Here is a 20,528-nt window from a genome sequence, read left to right as displayed (position 1 = left end):
AATTAAATCTATTGAAAGAATAAAAAAAATATATTAATTTACAAAAGAAATCTGTTAGAAAAATTAATTGCTCACGAGATAACAAAATATTTTGTGTTTAAATACTAGAACATGAGGTTTACATAAATGTCATAAACAAAGATTTCAAGATTATAAAAAAAAATTCAATTGTAAAAAAATAAATCAAACCCACAACCAGTAGCGTTTACCGTCGTATGCCCCTGCAACACTACTGGCATCAAATTCCAATTGTATTAGGTTATAAGCGCTAAGTGAGATATGATGAAAACTCTACATATTTACAAAAAAAATAACATGTTAATTAAAAACAATATAAAACTAAAGTGGTAAGAGATGATATTTCACTCATTTTATTTAAATAACATCATTTTGATACAAATATTTAATGAGTTACAGAATACATATTGTATTCTGTCGAAATGATAAGTGATTTTTAATACTTTGAGATTTTTTGATGACATAACTACAACCTTAGTTTTGATACAGTATCAATATTATGTTTGTTATAGTATAACAAACAAGAGACAATTGGCACACAGGCACTTTGAAATGTAATTTTTTACTATGAAATATATTTTCAGATATGTCTCCATATAAAAATAATAGATATCAATTTTAGTGTAAGTCTATGATTCTTCGTTTTTGGTAATTATACAATTATATTAATTGCAAATGAAATTAAAATAACAGAATATTAATCTTAAACAGGATTTTTGTTCAATAGTCCTTTTTAATAAGATTCCTGCTGTATCCAGCACACAGCAGGGCAGGCAAAGGGAACCTATTGTTGAGACACTCCATTCGCCAGTTTCCGCCGAATTCTGGAGGCACAGCGTGTTGAGTGACGAATCTCAACGCCACGTTTTGCCTCATCACCAGAGTGAAGAAATGAAAATATAAATTTAAATAAATACTTCATTTCCTCGAGTGGACATCGAAACAGACGCGCACACTTGCCCTAGCGCCTCTGGCCTCTTACTCAATACATTTATTAATAACTTATTAAATATAAGTGCACAACACTTGATTTTTTCACAAAGTACAGAATTAATGAAAAAATAAAAACTACCTAAATATATAACTAAAAAATATATAAAGTATTGTAATTTATGTACTTTGGTCATAACACTAAACCATGTTAGTAATTATAAAAGAAATATACAAAATATGTTTAAATATTCTTTTATTTTCATCAATTTGTCACATTTTCAAGGTTGGTTTTAGTTAAATCACTAGTGATAAGTCACTCCGTTCTCCACTTCCTAACAATTTAAAAGTTTTTGCGTCAAATCTGTACCTCACTAGATCAGGTAACCAAACTATTTAATAAATACATAATTTTCCCGCAAATGGGACTAGAATTTGCAAGTATTGCGAACGTCGCGTTGGCCCATATTTATATTTTACAATTACAATTTATTCATTTTTTTATCAAAGTCAATAAATTGTTAGTAGTATTAATTAATAAGCGAACCAATTTACTATGACAAACTTATGTAATACAAGATACAAGATAACAGCACGATCGACAAGTCGTGGTCAGCCTGAAGTTAGCTGTGGGTGGTTGTGCAGATTTAAATTTAGGATTTTTTTTTCTTTTCTTTTTTTCTCCAGAGAACAATGTACAAAATTGAGAGAAATTAACTTCCGGGCCGCCACTGTACTATACTTGTAATTTGTTTTTAATTTGAAATTTATTACACACTATTTACACATTAAGATAACAAAACATTTTTGTTTTCATATTATTAAATAACACTGTTAGTTTCAATGTGTTAATATATAAAAAAACTTATATAAGTTTCAAGTTACCGAAGGATGCACTTAAGTCATTTAACAGTTCTGAAGGTACTAGGTAATGGGACATTAATTACTCTAAACTGTTAATCAGCTTCACCTGTACCCTGCACAGAGCAGAGGGAACCTAGTGTTAAGACACCCCGTTCCCCACTTTCCGCCGAATTCTGGAGGCATTGCTTGTTGATTGGCGGAACTCAACGACGCGCTTTGACTTGACACCAGAGTGAAGAAATGGAAATATAAATTGAAATATTTCATTTCCTCGAGTGGGGATTGAACCCAGGAACAATCGCTTTTACAGTCACACTTTGTGCCCCTGCGCCACTATTAGCCTCCAATTATTTCATACAGTCACATATTAAGATAATAATACAAAACAAGTTTTAACACACAATATTGTTGACCACTCATTATTGAAAAACACCAAAGCTAAATTTAATAAGCTTGGTAGTACATTAAATAGGAAACCTCCCTTTTTAATGTCTCCCTTTTTCCTTTCTTTTACTTTAAGGTCTATAAACAAAACTTTTATGTCCAACAAGGTTCACAATAACACAGACTATTATAAGAATCTTGAGTGTATCCTTGTAGAATTTGGTGAGAAGCTTGCATCAGGTAACATGCTGGTGTCACCGTATACAGGTGAGGACGGACCACCGGCTGAGTATGGACTTCTTGACCATGTCCTGCTCCTTAGTTGGGGGGTCTCCGGTAAAACGGTTTGTACCGGTTCCGTTGGTAAACGAATTTGCCCTTTCCTTTGTAGTCTTGATTGTACTGGAGAAGGAAATAAAATTATTATAAAAATTGGGGAATATTACAAAAAAATAAACTTATTTAATATTATAGGTAAATAAATTTTCATAGCCTGCCATAGATGAATTCTGAAAATTAGTACAACTTGAAAATTGTTTGTAATTAAAAAATCTAATTATGCACCACCTAATGAAACACTGGAAAGTTCAATATATTAAGTATTTGTACAAGTCACGATTTTCTAATTATTCCTCACGATATCTTTCAAGCCCGGTCCTTAAGATAATTATGTCAAATAAGAGTTAGTTAAATAAAAAAGTGATAGCCAGTTTAAACAAGCTTACCATATAAATATCCAGCTGCAATCGCAGCCACTGTCATGAGAGTAGGTAAATATGGCAACAGTATAGCAAAAATGGCGCCTAATAGGGTACCACAGGCGATTTCATATTCCCTTTCCACTTCCACTCTCATATCTTGAGACGTCAGCTTCGATATAACATTAATCCATCCCATACCACAAATAACTGTTTCACTCTTAACCTCAACATTTATTTCTAAGTCACTACTACTAATTTCTAATTTCAATCCTGGAGACGGTACCATTTTGACCATTTTCAATGCTTGAGGGTGTCCATTTATTATGAAAGTAGCGGGAGGGCTTAAAAGTGATATTTTAGTTTGGGTTATTCTTATTGGTGGCAAGAGAAGTACTTTGGTGCAAGTCCGGAATACGTCCCATTCAGCACAAAGTTCTACTTCAGACGGATCTGTTATTTGAGTCGCTGGAATTACTGAACAGCCGAGTTGACCTGTAAAAAAATGTATGGATGAATATATTAGTATAGTGTTATTTTTATTTGTACTTTACTATTTATAAGTGGTAAAGCCATCAAAATAAAAAATACATTTAATTCGTGGCGCAGGGCACAAGGGTGTGCTTGTAACGCGACGGTTGTGGGTCGATCTCCACTCGAGGAAATAAAATATTTTCCATTTCTTCGCTCTGATGTCGAGTCAAAGCGCGGCGGTGAGTGCTGCCACTCAACATGCAATGTCTCCAGAATTCGATAGAAAGTGGGGAATGCAGTGTTTTAATACTAGGTTCCCTCCGTGTACCCTGATGAGTGTGGGTTACAGCGTGAAGCTAATTTTAATAAAAACGTTGAGATAACGTGTTCATGTGGCCATTATACAAAGACATGAGCACATTTTCCACTATAAAATCGTATTGTTTGCATTTTAAATATATAAACTACTAGTGGACCCGAACGCGGCTACGCCCGCTTGAACTATACGATATATTTCATTATTAAATATATATAAATATATTTATTAAATATATTTATGAAATTATTTTCAGTTTTCAATAGAGAGATGCGTTAAGCAAGCTCATTTTGGGTGACGTTTTCTAACAACAAACTTTGCAAGCCGTTGCTTGGCAACGGTAGCATAGCGACAGTTGTTATTAACATGGCGGAATAAATTGTATGTCAAATTAATAAATATTTTAATATATTGGTATATATCGAAAATATTACAAATATGAGAAAAAAAAAGTATCCTATGTTCATCCCGAGATCCGCAAGTATCTCCATATGAGTATTTTATGACAATTAAATTAGCGGTTTGGTCCTGATTGCGTAAAAAACAGACAGACAGACAGAGTTACTTTCGAATTTATAATATAGGTATGGATATTATAAACATAATATATTTTACCATTATTAACATCAAGAACTGCTTTCGCAGTATGTGGAGCATTGGTTCTGCATGAATAAGGTAATTCAACTTCAATCCCTTCTAAGGCATATTTCTGTTCTTCTGTACATAGCAGGGGACCGGTGGTTAGCCCCTCCCCTTGTATGGACAATGGCACTAAAGTGTACGGCCATTCACCATGTAAAAACTCCATCTGTAATAATATGGTATAAATTTTAAAGTATGCGGCCTTTCGTGGTGCAGGGGCACAAACAGTGACTGTAAACGCGACTGATTGTGGGTTCGATTCCAACTTGAGGCGATGGTTATATATTTATTAAGTTTACTTAAGCTTTGCACCACATTTTGCCCTCACTCTTAGATGTATCCTATCCTTGGATTGGTTGCCTGGAAGAGATCACTTTTAGTGATAAGGCCGCCTTTGTGCATTTTATGTCCCAAAATTATAATTGTAATTCTTGTAAATGTGCAATAAAGACTTTTTATCTTATCTTATCTTGAGGAAATGAAATATTTATTTAAATTTATATAGCAACAATATAACAATGTCTCTAATATTATACCATATCCCATTATTAACAAAAAAATAAAGGAAGTGTCAAGAGGCTAGTCCTGGCACAGACGTACAAGGTTGCAACTATAAACCCGACAGGTTATGGGTGCGATTCCCGTTAGAGGAAATATTTAATATATCCATTCCATTGCTGTGGTAATGAAGCAAAACTCGGCATTGAGTTCCGCCACGCCGCACACGTAATATGTGCATAATTAAGCGAAGAGTGGGGCACGGAAGTGTCTTTATGGGAACGGAGTGCTGCTATGTGCGGGATACACACAGTGTGGAACAAAAAAACGACAAAAGAATGTCTGCAACATAGAACAGGGCGGCGAACAATTTAGGGCTGCTGCGTACCTTGGCCAGCGGCACTTGATGCACCGTGTACAGCAGCGGCGGACGATCTAGGCGGAGCGCGTGGCGCGCGGCGGACGGGGTTCGCAGCACCGCCAGCGTCACGCCCGCGCCCGCCACAAGCTGCACCGCAGCCGGCGCGCGCCACCCCACACTCTCAAGGCATAGAGCCCAGCTGCCTGCGGCTAAACAAAAACTTTAAATAGTAAATTTTTACCATCTTGTATTATATCGGGTCTGTTCTTTCGTTCTGGGTGCTGCGTACGTATACTCGTGTGTATGTGTGCGTGAGTGTGGGTGTGTTCATGCGGGTGGGTATTTGTGTGTCCGTTCCTTTTGCGTGCTGCGTACATATGCCTATGCGTGCGTACACTTGTACGAGTCGAAAATAAAAGTAGGATATTTTATTGAAAAAAAAAATCATTTACTATTAATTGTTACATATTTTAACAAGTAACATCTTTACATTCAAATTTAGAATAACAACATTCTGTTATTCAGTATTAAATGTACTAAGTTCGCAACACTTACCTATAACTTTATTAGAACTAGTATCAGATCCAGCGACCCACACTTCGTCAGTTACAGTCACACCACCTATGGATGCTTGGAAGCTCAAAAATGCACCGGTCGGATCTAAACCGCTCACAATAAGTTCGTTTCCTAGGGCACTAAAATTAAATTAAATTTTTTTAATCAAAAAAGCCAATAAATTTTCAAACACATTTTAACGTAAAAAATCATAATTTCGATTGTGTAGAAGTAGAATGACCGTTTCATATTAAGTATTTGGAGAGTGTACATTTTACTCCTCTTTCATAAAATTTACATAATATTGCATAATAAAACGACAAATAGCTTTATAGTTAACCTTTTCAGTTAAGTATGAGAAAAAGCTAACAAAATGGGACGAGCAGACATACACTTATTTTGTATGAAATGAAGTACAAAATATAAGTTTGTAACGATTTTTTTCAATGAAATACCTACAAAATTCACTTTTTTCACAAATTCGTATACAGGGTGGAAGAGGCAGCGCTTCTTTTACTGAAACTGCATATAGGGTAAAAAATTTCAAACCCAGAATAAAAAAATAATCAAGCTACCTCAACAGTTTGGACGTAGGATTTTTTTTCATTTCACGATTTTTATCCATACCTGTATTTCGTGTCACGCACACATACGTATGCGACGTTGCCGCTTTGACAGGTAAGTGTGTGCGTGCCTATGTTATACTTTATAAATGGCGTTTTATTTTAAAACGATAATTTTATTATTTATTTTGTTTGAAAAAAAAAAAACTTTTTCATTTTTGAGAATTATTTTTTTTCCGAATTATATTAGGCTTTTATAGAGTAGTCAAAACTGTGGTTTCATTTAAAGTGGCGCTGACAATTCCACCCTGTATATGCCCTATAAAATTTGATTACGCAGCGAATTTCACATTTTGATTGCATTGACTTAGAACCTTGTTTTTTTTCTGTACTTCACTCTTGAAGTACATGGGGCTGATTGTTTGATATTAATTTCATGTCTGACCTCTACCTCTAAATAAATAAATAAATATATAAATTATCTTGACATAGGGACACATAGATAACAAACACATAGAAAACAAACAAACAAAAGTTCCGTTTTTACCTTTTAAAAGTTTTTTAATAATAAACACAAAAATAAATAAAGAATCTACCTTTCATAAGAGCGACGTAAACGCACAGTGCGGCTATCACCAACAGACACATTGGCTTGAGGCGCTAACAGCTGCCTTCCGGTGGCACTCCTTAGAACTAGCCGTAAAGCCTCATCGGAGCCTGCTTCCACTGTACAATATGCTGGATGCGATATTTCTACATGAATTATCTGTGGAATTTAATTTTGTTAATTTTTAACCTAAGATACCCTGTTTTCGAGATACTATGTGTCGAGTGGTGGGACTCAGATGGTGTGTATGTGGGTGATGTATGGATTAGTAGTGTTTACAGTCAGTGGCTGTGCCGCTACGTCACTATTGTTTAAGTCCATTTTAGCTTCTTTATAAGGTGAAAGATTTTAGGCGTAACGTATAAAAGGTAAAGAAATATCCTACATGGTCGTTCCTTTATAATATTTTTTTATAACTTTATTTATTATATGTGCCCCAAAAAACGATTGAAATAGAATATAAAAATGAATAAACTAATAACACTTACTGCTTCCCTTTCAATATTATTCCTTTCATCTTTATGTTTTACAAATATTACTCCATGACCTGGCTTGATAGCTTTTACATCTCCATTTTTAACTTGAAATGATCCATCATTATATGCAGACCACACACCTCTTGGTAAGGACTTTAATATAACACTGGCACCAACTGCTAATGCCAGACGATCCCCAGAAGCCAATTCCTTTGATAAACCATCAACTGATATACGAATGTCAGATATACCCAGAATCTCAATTGTACTGTCCCAGGATCTTGTTTCTGCCATCTAAAAAAATAATTGTATTGTAAAAATAGATTAAAATAATGTATTGTAAAAAAAAATACTTTCCTTCTTTTGTTAAATGCTTACCTTAAGTTTATGATGTAATTTATTTTAGGGAAGCATGCAAAATAAATTACAAATAAAATAAAATACACAGTAATAACTAAAAATAACATGCAACTAGAGTATTATAAATAATACTTTAGTTGAATGTTATTTTTAGTTATTACTGTGTATTTTATATGTATGCATGTTTGATCAATTGAAAAGGGAATAAAATATAAAAAATGTATTTAAAAAAAACTAAAAGTAATTCTGCTGTAACGTTAACGAAAATGGAAAAAAATGTTATGAAACTTTACTTTTCAATACAAGTATAGATTAAAAATTAAATCCACTTCTCGCTGTATCCCACAGCAGGAATTAGTAAAGTTTTTGTATATAATTCATTTTTAAAAAAAGCTCCACTGTTTCTAGCGCCGATCCTTCTCAGATCTGAGACATTAACTTGAGAAGTGAACTGGCGGTAAACGATTTGACGGTCAAAAAGTGAAGGACTTAACTTAAGTAACTTCTTATTTTGAATAACAGTATTTGACTTTGAGTTTAATACATAGTTAACATTTTTCAAAGACAATTTTAATGCGCTTATATATTTAAATATGAAAATACTGAAAAAATATTTTATATAACTGAAACTGAAACTGAAAAAATGAAAAAATATATTACTAAACTGAAAAAATATATTACTATTAATTATACATAAATTCTAAATATTTATTACCTGGCCTAAGTTGCGTACTCTCACATCTAATGTTATGACACCCGGCTTCAACGGCACCACTCTAACTGATAGTCCTTCTGCTACTGACCTTTCTAACATATCTAAAAATAAAAATATTTTTTAATTTATTATTCATTATTAAATGACAGAAACTTAATATTATTTTATACCGTATTTTATGTGTATTTTAAATTGTATTATCTCATAAAATTCTAAGCATATTAATATTTTAATAATGTGGCTGACACATGGACGGACAGAAATAGACAAACACGACGAACTTATAATAGATTCTTTTTTCTATTTGTATACACAACACTAATAAAGCATTTTCCGCCTATTTATCTTTTTAAAATATTATAATCAAATAGCAGAGCTTTATAAAGCACCTTACAGAGGAGATACACTATGTTAATTGTCACATTTGCCTAAAAATTTCAATCTTACTATATGGGCTTCTAAAATATTCAAAATCAAATATTAAAATTTGTATATAGCCTTTAGTACCCACCATCAATATGTGTAGTATATATCCTAGCCGAGGTAGGGTCCCGCAGCGTCCAAGTGACGCGCGGTGGCGGCTGTAGCGACGCCAGCGCCGCGGCTCCCAGCGCCCCCGCTGTCACCCATACTGGGGTGGGGCACCCCACCAGCAGCGTTTGTGTGGCTGCTACCACACGGAGGTTGGATATTGGTACTATCTGTGGATACAAAGAAGTAAATATAAGATACTAGCGGGACACGCTAGTAACTTCGAAACTGATAGTTTTAAATAAAAATACTAGCGAGGATGTCACGGTGAAAATGAAAAAGAATGTGCTCAGCTGGTTTGTGCACGTCGAACGAATGAGTGATGAAAGAACGGCAAAAAAGATCTATGATGGAAAAATGAGCGGTAAGAGAGGTAGGGGGAGACCTCGGTTGACAAATACAGTATCAAAGATACTGGAGGAAGGTCCCGTAAAAAGCATGAGGATCCCCCGGAGGACATGTATGAAGACAGATGACAAGGAGGTTTCCAACAGTAAAAAAAGGACTATATTGATTTTTTTTAACATAACACTAACCTCAATTTCAGCTTCAGCAGTCGCTAATTCCATATTAGCAAAATCAGACGCAACCAGTTTTATTCGAGATTTGCCAGTGCTCACACCTTGGACCAACCCAGTTGAAGATACCTAGACAAATCCATTTATTAATAAAACTACTGTTACATCGAAAAAGCTTTGCAATTTCAAAGTTTAAATTTAGACAATAAATAATAAATATTTCTTTCCGAAATAAAAAATCCAAGTAACTATTACCATTGATTATCATTATTAGAAGACTGACAAAAGGGTAAAATTATTAAAATTAATAGACATTTACTTAATTTTTTCGCTAAGTAAAATAATGTATGTAATTTTTTAGATTACGAATTTTTTAACAATAAACACAAAAAATAGAAACATTATTATAACATAGATGGCATACAAATGCTCATAAAAATGAATAAAATCATATTTAATTTCACAATTCAGAAACAATTACACAAAAACCACAAACAAACAAAATAAAACATAAAATTTACCTGTAAATAATTATTTCCGGCAACGGCATGATAATTTAAAGTGGCCAAATGGGACGGAGGTCCGCCTACATGCCGCAATTGCACCCTCCCACCAGCCGGGATACGAGACCTCTCCGGTACTATTTGTAAAGCTGGGAATACTGTTATCTGAAAGGAGAATAGTTGATTTGTAATAAAAATTATAGAATAAATAAATCAGCTTCAACCAAGTGTTAAGACCCTCCATTCCCCACTTTCCATGGAATTCTGGAGGCATTGCGTATTGAATGGCGGAACTCAACGCCGCCTTTTGCCTCGACACCAGAACGAAGAAAACGGAAATATAAATTTTAAATTAATATATCATTTCCTCGAGTGGGGATCGAACCCACAACCAGTCGGTTTACTTTGTGCCTCTGCGTCAGTAGTGTGGCCTCAAAAAAATATATAAAAGACAATATAAAAAAAATATTATCATCTAAAAATGTGTGGAATACAAAAAAAATTCAATAAACCACTTACATCAACTTCAGGACTCCAAACTCCACTAAAAGCTGCTCTAACCCTTCCAGAACCTTCTTTAATTCCGCATAAGACGCCATCTTTAATAGCAACCTGTCCTACAGTCTTCCAATCAGGGTCTCGACTTGTACTGAGATATCTATGGGATATTCCTTTTACTATAGCACTGATAGGCACACAGCTCCCTACACACACTGCTCTGGCTGTAGATACTTCTACACTGAGTACTTCTTCTACATTTACCTGAAAAAATATTAAATTGTTAGTAAACATACAGTACGGTTGACAAGTTTTGGTCGCCCTGAAATTAGGCTTACTGGACTTTGCGCATTGTTCACTTGGGAAGAAAATAATGTGAAATGCTATATCAGTGTATTAGTACATGTACTTTGAATTATAATTTTCTATGAAATATTTGTGTTAATTTAGTATAATGACAAACATACCTCAAGCAACAGCCTCTCCCCGCCCACACACACATCACTAACTAGCAGGTCGAAGGCGCCGGGCGCGGGCACTACCGCGCTTACCACATTGCCCACTACCGTCGCCGACACGCCCTTGGGCGCCTCCACGGTGTACGCGCCGCTACCGCCCGATATCGCGGCTATGTTTTGTATGGATTCACCTTCCCAAGCTATGTTCACCTAGAATAAACATGTACATTATGAAATTTAAGTTATTTCAGAGTAAAGTATGTGTGAGGCGCGCGATTGTAAGCGCAATGATTTTGGGTTTGATTCCCACTCGGAGTAATGAACTACTTAATTTTTTTCATTTCCCTGCTCTGGTGACGAGACAAAGGGCAGCATTGAGTTCCATCTCTCAATCGAAAGTATCACAACACTAGGCACCCAGGTTCCCTTTGCCAAGCCTGCTATGTACGGGATATAGCATAATCCTAACAAAAAGTATCTCTAGAAGAGAACTTTGTGTTTTGTTCTTTCGAGGAATTCCTCAAATTTAAGGATATATGTCCATGGTACTTATGCAAATCGCTGTTGATACTTCCAGGAATATTCTAGTAAAGGAGCACACTCAATCAGTTATTTAAAGTAGCAGTATAGAGAAAATAAATTCTTAACATAATATATTCAATAAATTTGACATTTTTTACCTTCAAAGGATCACATTTTAAAGGAGCTACAACTTTAGCTTGAATTGTCGCAGATGCATCTGGAATACTCGCTTTTATTCCTCCACTCCACCCAATAGCCTGTTCATTAGCTTCTACCAACTAAAAAATAATACTAAAAATCAACTTCACTAAAAAGTATGTAATTATGAATTTATAAATTCAAAAAAAATAGTTTCTTCTTTGTAATGGACAACTGTTTTTAACTTCATCTCAATCTAGAAGACACTAGATTCTAATCTAGTGTAATGACACTCTACTCCCCACTTTCCGACCAAATTTTCGTGACATTACGTGTTGAACGGTGGCACGTATAGTGCCGCCATTTGTATTTTGTAACAAGAGCTAGGAGAAAAAATACAAGTGACAATCGAACCCACAACGCGTTTACAGGCGTTGTGCCGTAGTGTAAGTGTGAATAATCAAACTATTGTAAACTAATAAACAAAATGAGGCCAGTCGTGGCGCAGCGGCACACATAGTGTGACTGTAAACGCGACTGGTTGTGGGTTCCATCCCCACTAGAACAAATAAAATATTTATTTAAATTTAAATTTTCATTTCTTCACTCTGGTGTAGAAGCTAAGCGCGGCGTTGAGTTCCGCCTACAGGAATTCGGCGGAAAGTGGGAAACAGTGTGTCTTAACATTAGGTTCCCTCTGCCTACCCTACTGTGTGCGGGATACAGCGTTAAAAAATAAACAAAATTGTGGAAACTAAACTACAATTAGCTTACAATATGCTTACTTGATAATATTTATTAGGAACAGGCACTGGCGCGTACTCGGGATTTGTCTCGACAAACAATCTATCAGTGGACTTGAACTCTATACCAACGTGATTAGGTTGAAGTTCCCAAAACACACTCGGCCCTTCTTCGTCGAGCAATTCTCGGCCTATTGCGTCTAATAATGTTACTTTCAATGTTACTTCTTGCCCTGGACGGAGCCATAATCTGAAATGGATATTGAACTGTGGTTTTTTAAATTTTATTTTCTATATTTGCTATGAAATATATAAAACAAAGTGAAAAAATCACGTAAATACTAACTATAATACTACTTTGTCAGAGGAGTGAAATATTATAAAATTATTTGTTGTTACCTGATTCGTAAATGAAAATAGCGCAATATTTAGTTTAGATTTAAGTTAGATCTTTTAGACTCATTATCTATTCTCACCAAGGTAGATAGAAAGAAAGATTTTTAAATACAAACTCAAACTTAGACATAATCCAACGCTTTCAATCAAAAACTCTTCGCATAATAACGAATGCCCCTTGGTTTGTCACTAACTCTCAGCTACATTGAGATCTAAGGATACCTACAGTGAGAGTAGAAATTACCAACAAACTTAAGTCATACACTCGTCGCATAGAAATACATCCCAACATGCTAGCCTGCAAAGTAATGAATCCAGCTAGCTCATTCAAAAGACTTAAAAGGAGGACCCCACAGGATCTTCTGCAATCATAAAATAGGATCTCTCAGGAGACCGTTACATTATGTGTTTATGCCTGCGCAAAAATGTCTTTAAGCTCCTAACCACCAGCTTAATGCCCAGATGAGGCAGTTGCAGGTTTAATTGCTGTTAAAAAAAAAAATACAAACCTTTGGAATTTTGGAAATTCAATTACGAAAAAAGGGACGTGCACGATCCTTTTTTATTTTTTATTTTTGTTGTTGTTCTTTAATTATGGCGATCCGAGCGTGCCAGTTCAGCACTAATCACTTCGCCAATGTCACGTTTTTTTTTTTTTTATATAAGTAAATTTTAGTTGAGCTTTGTCTATACAATCGTCAATGAAATCCCCGAAACCAAAATCTACTTAACCAACTATACATATAAAAACCATAGCTCACCTAGGTCCACCAGAACAGTTTCCAGGAGTATCTGGTGGTTCCAATCGTATTCTGGACACGTGCGGAGCACACACTGACTCAAACTCTACAGACTCACGTTCTTCGTCAGTATATGATAATAGTTCGAGACGAGAATCACCTTTCTGGAAATTTATTTGAACTAAAATATGAGTATATTTTATATAAGAAGAGATGAGCTAAGTGTATTTGCAATTCATATATTGTAAATTTTAATTTTTTAGACTGATTTAGATGAGACAATAGATGAGCTATTCACACAATATTTAACACCTTTAAAGTTTACAAGCCCCCCCTTTTCTATATCTTCGTTATAAACTACACTAAATAGAAATAATTAAATGCCTAAAGTAACTATGACAACCTGCAAATAAAGTGTGTTACATAGACACAATTAAAGTGATATCAAATAGAGTATATTATTTTTTAACAAACTGGACTATTCAAGACAATTCTCTAGATTAGGGCATTCAACTAAACAAATACATATTCATAATATAGGTATAGATAAATCCAGCATACCCTTCTACATTTGACAGTAAACAGCTGTGCATCAGGATATTTGTGTGGCTGTTCACCTCCGCGAGCGGTGAGATCTGCTATGCGGGGTTCACTGGATTGAGGACTGAGGAGTTCCCCTTCTGCTATCACCTAGAATGTTGTGTAATTATTACTATCTTTTAATAGTTTCACTTTGCTTTGTTACTAGAGCAAAGAAATAAAAATGTTTAATAATTCATTCTCCTGAGTGGGAGTCGAATCCATAATCATTGAGTTACAATCTTTTGCCACTACGCATATAGTATAATAATATAATATAATAATATAACAAAATAGTTTTGGATTTAAAATAACTTTATATGGTTATTATAACTGTGATTATAGGAAATATCTTATTCATACACATTACAAAAGTGTGTTATAAAATTAGGTCAGTTTAGATTTTACAGGTCTGCTTAGAATGAACATACAAAGACTGAATGTATGTACTATATGGCATTTTAAAGATCTAGCGGCGTTAGCTGATTTCTTGGGAAACATAATTCTACTTTATGTCGTGCAGTCAGGTAAAAAAAAGATGTTATGTAAATCAGTCTTGACTTTTATACAATAAATAAAAATTGAATTAGGAATCAAATATTTATTTGTGAAGTGAGTAAATATTTCTTATATATTTTTTGCTTACTAAACACATATATGAACTGTTATTCTCCAAATTGATGGTCGTTTTAAACACTAATATCCTATAATACAATTATAATATACTAATACTACTGTGTTCAATAAGGTCTGTGGTGTTATGAGATAGCTATATTATGTCGGAAAGGAATTTTTACATTTTACTGGAAGCCATAATTAAAAAAAAATAAAAAAAATCTAAAACCAAATCAGCCATCCACAGCTAACATCAGAACAGTACATACCGGTAAGGTCCCGCCCACGAGAGCAGCCACGCCCCGCGGCCACAGCAGGGCGGGTGCGGCGCGCACGGCCACCCGCGCGCTGTCGCCGGCACGCCCCCGCGCAGCCCGCACCGTGCTCGTGCCGCGCGCGCTCCACGTACACTGCACCACGCAGCATGCGCCGTCTGATGTATGAATATTTATTGTATATTTACTTATATATTAATTTGAAACATTTTTAAAGTAACTAAAAATAGGAATCTTTTTTTAAAAGTTGGAATTACACTTTAAAAATAAATAAGCATGTATTTGATAAATACTAGTTTCCCGTTGTATCCTGCGCATAGAGGGATAGGCAGAAGGAACCTAAGAACCTAGTATTTAAATACTTATGTTCCCGAGTTTTCTTCGAATTTTGTAGGCATTGCGTGTCGAGTATCGGAACTAAACACGCGCTTTCACCTCGTTACCAGAGCCAGGAAAAATATTGTATATTTCATTACCTCGAGTAGGAATCGAACCTACAACCTGTCGCGTGTGCAGTCACACGCTTGCCCCTGCACCGCGCGTGGCGTCAATTATAATGAAGAGTAAAAACCATATGATGAAGAACTAATGATTTTTGTTTTTTAATTGTTTGACTTTGATGTTATAAAATGGGGAAAAGAATGAAAATATTAAATTTATTTTTTAAATTCTATTTTTATTATTAATTAGTTTATCAACATACCAATTGGTTGTATCCAAGGAGCCGCTGTCACATTGTAAGGTTCTGGTCCCTCTATTAGAGATATAGTAAAAGAATCACAGTTGCACCTGAAATTTTTTAATTGTTATTATAATAAAACACTGTTTTTTCACACTGTTATTCCTATGAGAGCAAGTTATAGTAGACAGAGCAAATAAACTTTATACAACCTGTCACTTATTCTTTAAATAAATTTACTAAACAAAGTAAAAAAGTTTTTGCTTTATAGTGTATCCTGCACATAGAATGGTAGGCACAGGGAACATGGGAACTAGTGTTTCAGATACTCCGGTCCAATTAAGACGCTTCCGTTTCCCATTTTAATATTATTCACACTAATAAAAGGAATATATAGAAACAAAAAGTGTACAAACGCAGAATTCTAAGAGTTGCAGGTTCAAATCTAACTATGTTCAAATATTTATATATCATTAAAGCAATAACAATCCTACAAAATATAAAAATTATATATATAATAAAATAACAATTGTCATTATCAAAATAACAAATACTTACACATGAAAATTATAAAGTTCCCCAGTAGCTGTGTGGGTAGCTGTGAGGGCTATGTGCAAATGGTGCGGGCGTCCAACTCGGGCGTACCCCGTACTCGATAGCTGCACTAGCTCTGGTACTGCTGACCATACTCTATAAATAGTAATATAAATATTAATATTTTTTTAGATTCACGCGGTATCCTGCACATAGCAGTGTAGATATATGGAAACCTAGTGTTAAGACACTCCATTCCCCTTTAAGACATTTCCGTTTCCCATTTTACTGTAGGTGTGAGCGAGACAGCACTAGCACGTGCCGTCTCATTCTGCGACCGTGTGCACTTGCTCTATGCCACCACATACTAAATACAAAATAATAATAATTACAATAAATAAATACAATATTACCTGCCGCTAGCCCACACATGTGGGTACTGGGTCAACTGTACTTTAACACCCAGCTGTCCCGATCCCCGTACGGATACATGACCGGTTGGTGTGAGCGAGACAGCACTAGCGCTTTCCGTCTCACTCTCCGACCACGTCACTTGCTCTGTGCCACCACCAATGTGTTTGAGCTGTATGTTTCTGTAAATAGTGTAAAGAATTTAATTTAACTTACTCCATGATGTATCCTGTACTTACATCATGATGTAACCTGTAGATAGTGGGATAGGCAGAGAAGAATCTGAACTGAATGGCCAACTTTCCATCTATTTTTGAGATATTGCGTGTTGAGTAACAGAACTTATCACTGCGCGTTGTGTTGTCACCAAGGCAAGGAAATTTTTATAGACAATTTTTTTGAAAAAAATTTTTAACAAAGTTTAACAAAGTGTCTTGATAATAGGTAAGTGTGATCAATTATGAATTTAAAATATTGTAATACCTAATATTAACTGTCAATTTATAAAAAATTACTTACTGTATAGCATCTGTCCATGCAACAAACAATTCTGGTGGTACTACTTGCAATGGATCCACAGCAACAGCTGAAGCTTGACCCTCAACCTAAAAATATTTATGTCTTTTTAATGCAAATTAACAGTTTTTATGTGTATTGAAAAATACAATTTCATTATTATAGTTTTTGATAATGTTTTATATATTAAAATGTATAATTGCAAAAAATATATTAGATATATCGATAACCAAAGAACACAAAAAGAATAAATATATTTACCTTTCTTGACAATGTACGACCAGCAATGCTATATAATTTGGCTACAACCGTAAACTCCCCTGCATTTTGAGCCACTGCACTAGTTATTGTACCATTTTCATTAGACTTTAGCAAATCTACATTAGCTGCACCATCTACAGTTAATCTAATCAACATTTCCTGTCCGGCTATCAAATTATGACCTTCTTCATCAAATACAACACAATGAATAATAAATTCTTCTCCACTTATTACTAAATTTGCTGGTCTTATATTGATTTTAATTGAATAAGGTTCAACAACATGCAAGGTAGCTTTTGCAACTTCTGTAACTCCTGATAAAAGTTGTATTGATGTTGCACCAAGTTCCAGTCCTTTTACTAAACTTATGTTATCTTCTAAGTTAGCTATTCCAACTTCTGGTAGTCTAATATTATATAGGGTATCTTCTACATTTTGTATTGCTAGACGACCGGCACGTACTCTGACGACCCTGAAATATTAAATAAAATATTAAAGTTTTTTTTTTGTAAATTCAACCTAGCACATTGTTGTCATACCAGAGCAAGGAAATGAAAATAGATAATTTCCCCTGAGTCGGAATCGAATGCATAAATATTAAGTTTACACTGTATCACTAAGGTGATACAGTCTAAGCCAATACATAAAAATGAAACACATACTCACTTATATTTCAAAGTATCCCCAGGGGCAATATAAGCAGTTGTAGGAGTCAAAACAACACTTGCAACCACTTGTAAGTCAAAGTCAGTACATATTTGGTCCAAACAGACAGTCACACGAGATTCCCCCATTGCTTGTCCATAGAGTAACACTGAATGTGAACGTAGATTTAGGGCTTCAAGTTCTGCAACGCTACGAGGTGCTTCATAGCCCGTGTCACTCCATCGAACAAGACTGAAAATAAAAGTATTTATTTCTTATAGAGTAGAAGCTCAATAATCAAAAATATGTAATACAGTAGTAGTAGTTTTAGGCATGTGTTGTACATAATCTTATGTATTTATTAAAAATTTGTTTGCTTGTTAGATTCACATACAATATGGCCTCCCGGACATAGCAGGGGCAGAGGGAACCTATTCCCATAAAGCCACTTCCACCTCAAACTCTTCGCCAAATTCTGGAAGGATTGCATGTTAAGTGGTGGAAGTTTTACCTCATTACCAGAGCGACGAAATGTAAATATTAAATATTTTGTTTCTGCCTCTGCACACTGCAACTGGGCTCAACAAATATATATTAACAAATCTATGTTTATTAAACAATTATTAAGAGATACATTTTCCAAAATACAATGTATTTATGTACAAATATACATTATATTATATACAAATTATAAAAGAAATACATTTTCATAAGTGATCATTTTGTAGAATTTGGTTGAATAAGTAATTTACAAACATTTTTTTATATATATGACCTGATTTAAATAAAATAAACACTTAATGTTAGAAGTTTGCCAAAATGAAATATTAAAGAGTACAAACACACAGACAAATTCAAATTCTTGATTCTATCGCATTAATAGATGTTGAGCTGCAATCACTTATAATTTTATTGCAACTGATTGTTATCTGTACATAAGATGCAAGAATTTTTTACTAGTTTTATCAATAGCAAATTTGAATATTAAATGTATTGATAGAAATATATAGCTAAACTGGAGTGGACACTTTAAAAGATTTTAAAATATTATATCATATATTTTAGTAAATTGTTAATACTTACGTTACCAAAGGGTCCTCTCCATAACTGTTTCCAATATTTTCTATTGTCCATATAAAGCTTACTCCTTCTAAAGTTGAAAACTTATTGCCTACAATATAAAACAATCACAAATTATATAAGTATTACTTATTTGATTAAGTTTTTAACTCATAATCATATGCAATATGTATTTTATGAAAATAAAGGAAAAGTAAATGTATTTCCAACCTGTATCATCATATGCTATTACTTCAAAAGCTTCTGGTGCTTCTTCTAAGTACAGATTCCATGTAGTACTCATTACTTTCAGAGAACTTATTTTGTCAATATCTACATCTCCTCTTAAAATCTGAAGAACATAATGAAATTAACAGTAATAATTTAAAACTCATAAAGTGTCACTCAAAAGAAACAATAATTCGCGCCAATTTATACAAACGTGGTTACCTCTCCGGTATTGACTTCTTCAGCTAAAATTATAACAGAGCCAGGTGGTACACACGATTTCGAAACAGATACACGAGCAGCATGTGAACAATGTCCCCAAGAATCGTCGTACAAGGGCTCAAGATTGATGATGTCATCCCGAGACAAACTCCTGAAAAAATAATGTAAGTTTTGACAAAATAATCTAATTTCATTACTTATTAAGACGTTACCAAGCAAACAATTAACTTACCAAGTATAGCATCCACCTTCGTTAATTTCGAATGTAAAGTTTACATTTAAATTTTCAAACCATGGGAGTAATACTCTTGGAGTGTTTATTTTTGCACTTTCACACGTGTAAACAAATAGACACAATGATATCAAAAAAGTAATAGTCCGTTTGAAATTCCCCATCGTAAAGTCTGCTGAAATTACATGAGAAATATCTAAAAACACTGAAAAAGCGTAATCTAACCTACAATCTTGATAGTCAATATGATTTTAATTTTTAGCGTTTAGCGGGAGTTCTGCGGCTTTAATTGTCATTTGTCAATGTCATTTAGGTAAAATGTCAACTTCATATTAATTTGTCTGGCACGCAAGGAACGCCATAATAAAAGAATATGCTCTCCATACAACGTGACATTGGCGAAGTGAATAGTGCTCAACTGGCACGCTCGAAGCGCCATAAATAAAGAACCGAACCGAATAAAAGAATCTAACCTAACCTATTAATTTGAAAATTTGAACGCAATTTGCTAAGAAACAGGAGGTAAATCATTTATTCTGATACGATACTTGCAATATTTTTTTATTGAAATAATAAAAAATTAAAAGAAAAATAAATCTATTTACATGTGTATAAAATATACACCATGAATATAAAGGCAAATACCACATTGTAAGATTTTGCTTAAATAATATGCACTTAAAAATATTTAAAATACAAAATGTTTATTTATTAGTAAATATTTATTAATGTATTACATAATATAAAAGTTTATGAACTTACTT

The 20,528-nt window shown here is 34.1% G+C and overlaps 1 protein-coding gene across 1 annotated transcript; it reads right to left on the bottom strand.

Annotated features, from left to right (window-relative positions):
* Nucleotides 1-1,187: 1,187 nt before the first annotated feature.
* Nucleotides 1,188-20,048, bottom strand: Gp210 (nucleoporin 210). Its single transcript, XM_085186125.1, has 28 exons — nucleotides 19,765-20,048; nucleotides 19,533-19,683; nucleotides 19,314-19,434; nucleotides 19,107-19,194; nucleotides 18,045-18,275; nucleotides 17,379-17,850; nucleotides 17,121-17,206; nucleotides 16,604-16,783; nucleotides 16,215-16,346; nucleotides 15,681-15,766; nucleotides 14,972-15,135; nucleotides 14,070-14,198; nucleotides 13,530-13,672; nucleotides 12,415-12,622; nucleotides 11,650-11,769; nucleotides 10,979-11,179; nucleotides 10,533-10,775; nucleotides 10,032-10,178; nucleotides 9,529-9,639; nucleotides 8,973-9,162; nucleotides 8,462-8,562; nucleotides 7,399-7,680; nucleotides 6,900-7,069; nucleotides 5,741-5,880; nucleotides 5,213-5,394; nucleotides 4,300-4,492; nucleotides 2,922-3,389; nucleotides 1,188-2,598 (listed from the first exon to the last, which is right to left on the bottom strand). The coding sequence occupies exons 1-28, from the start codon at nucleotides 19,926-19,928 to the stop codon at nucleotides 2,384-2,386; spliced, it is 5,118 nt and encodes a 1,705-aa protein (XP_085042251.1). The 5' UTR covers nucleotides 19,929-20,048; the 3' UTR covers nucleotides 1,188-2,383.
* Between the last annotated feature and the right edge of the window lie 480 nt (nucleotides 20,049-20,528).

The sequence above is a fragment of the Heliconius melpomene genome, chromosome 5 (genome assembly GCF_056956725.1).
Source record: "Heliconius melpomene rosina isolate 202511_hmr_F chromosome 5, ASM5695672v1, whole genome shotgun sequence".
Classification (NCBI taxonomy): Eukaryota; Metazoa; Arthropoda; class Insecta; order Lepidoptera; family Nymphalidae; genus Heliconius; species Heliconius melpomene.
The sequence above is the reverse complement of the archived record's forward strand: the minus strand, read 5'-3'. Positions and strand labels throughout refer to the sequence as shown.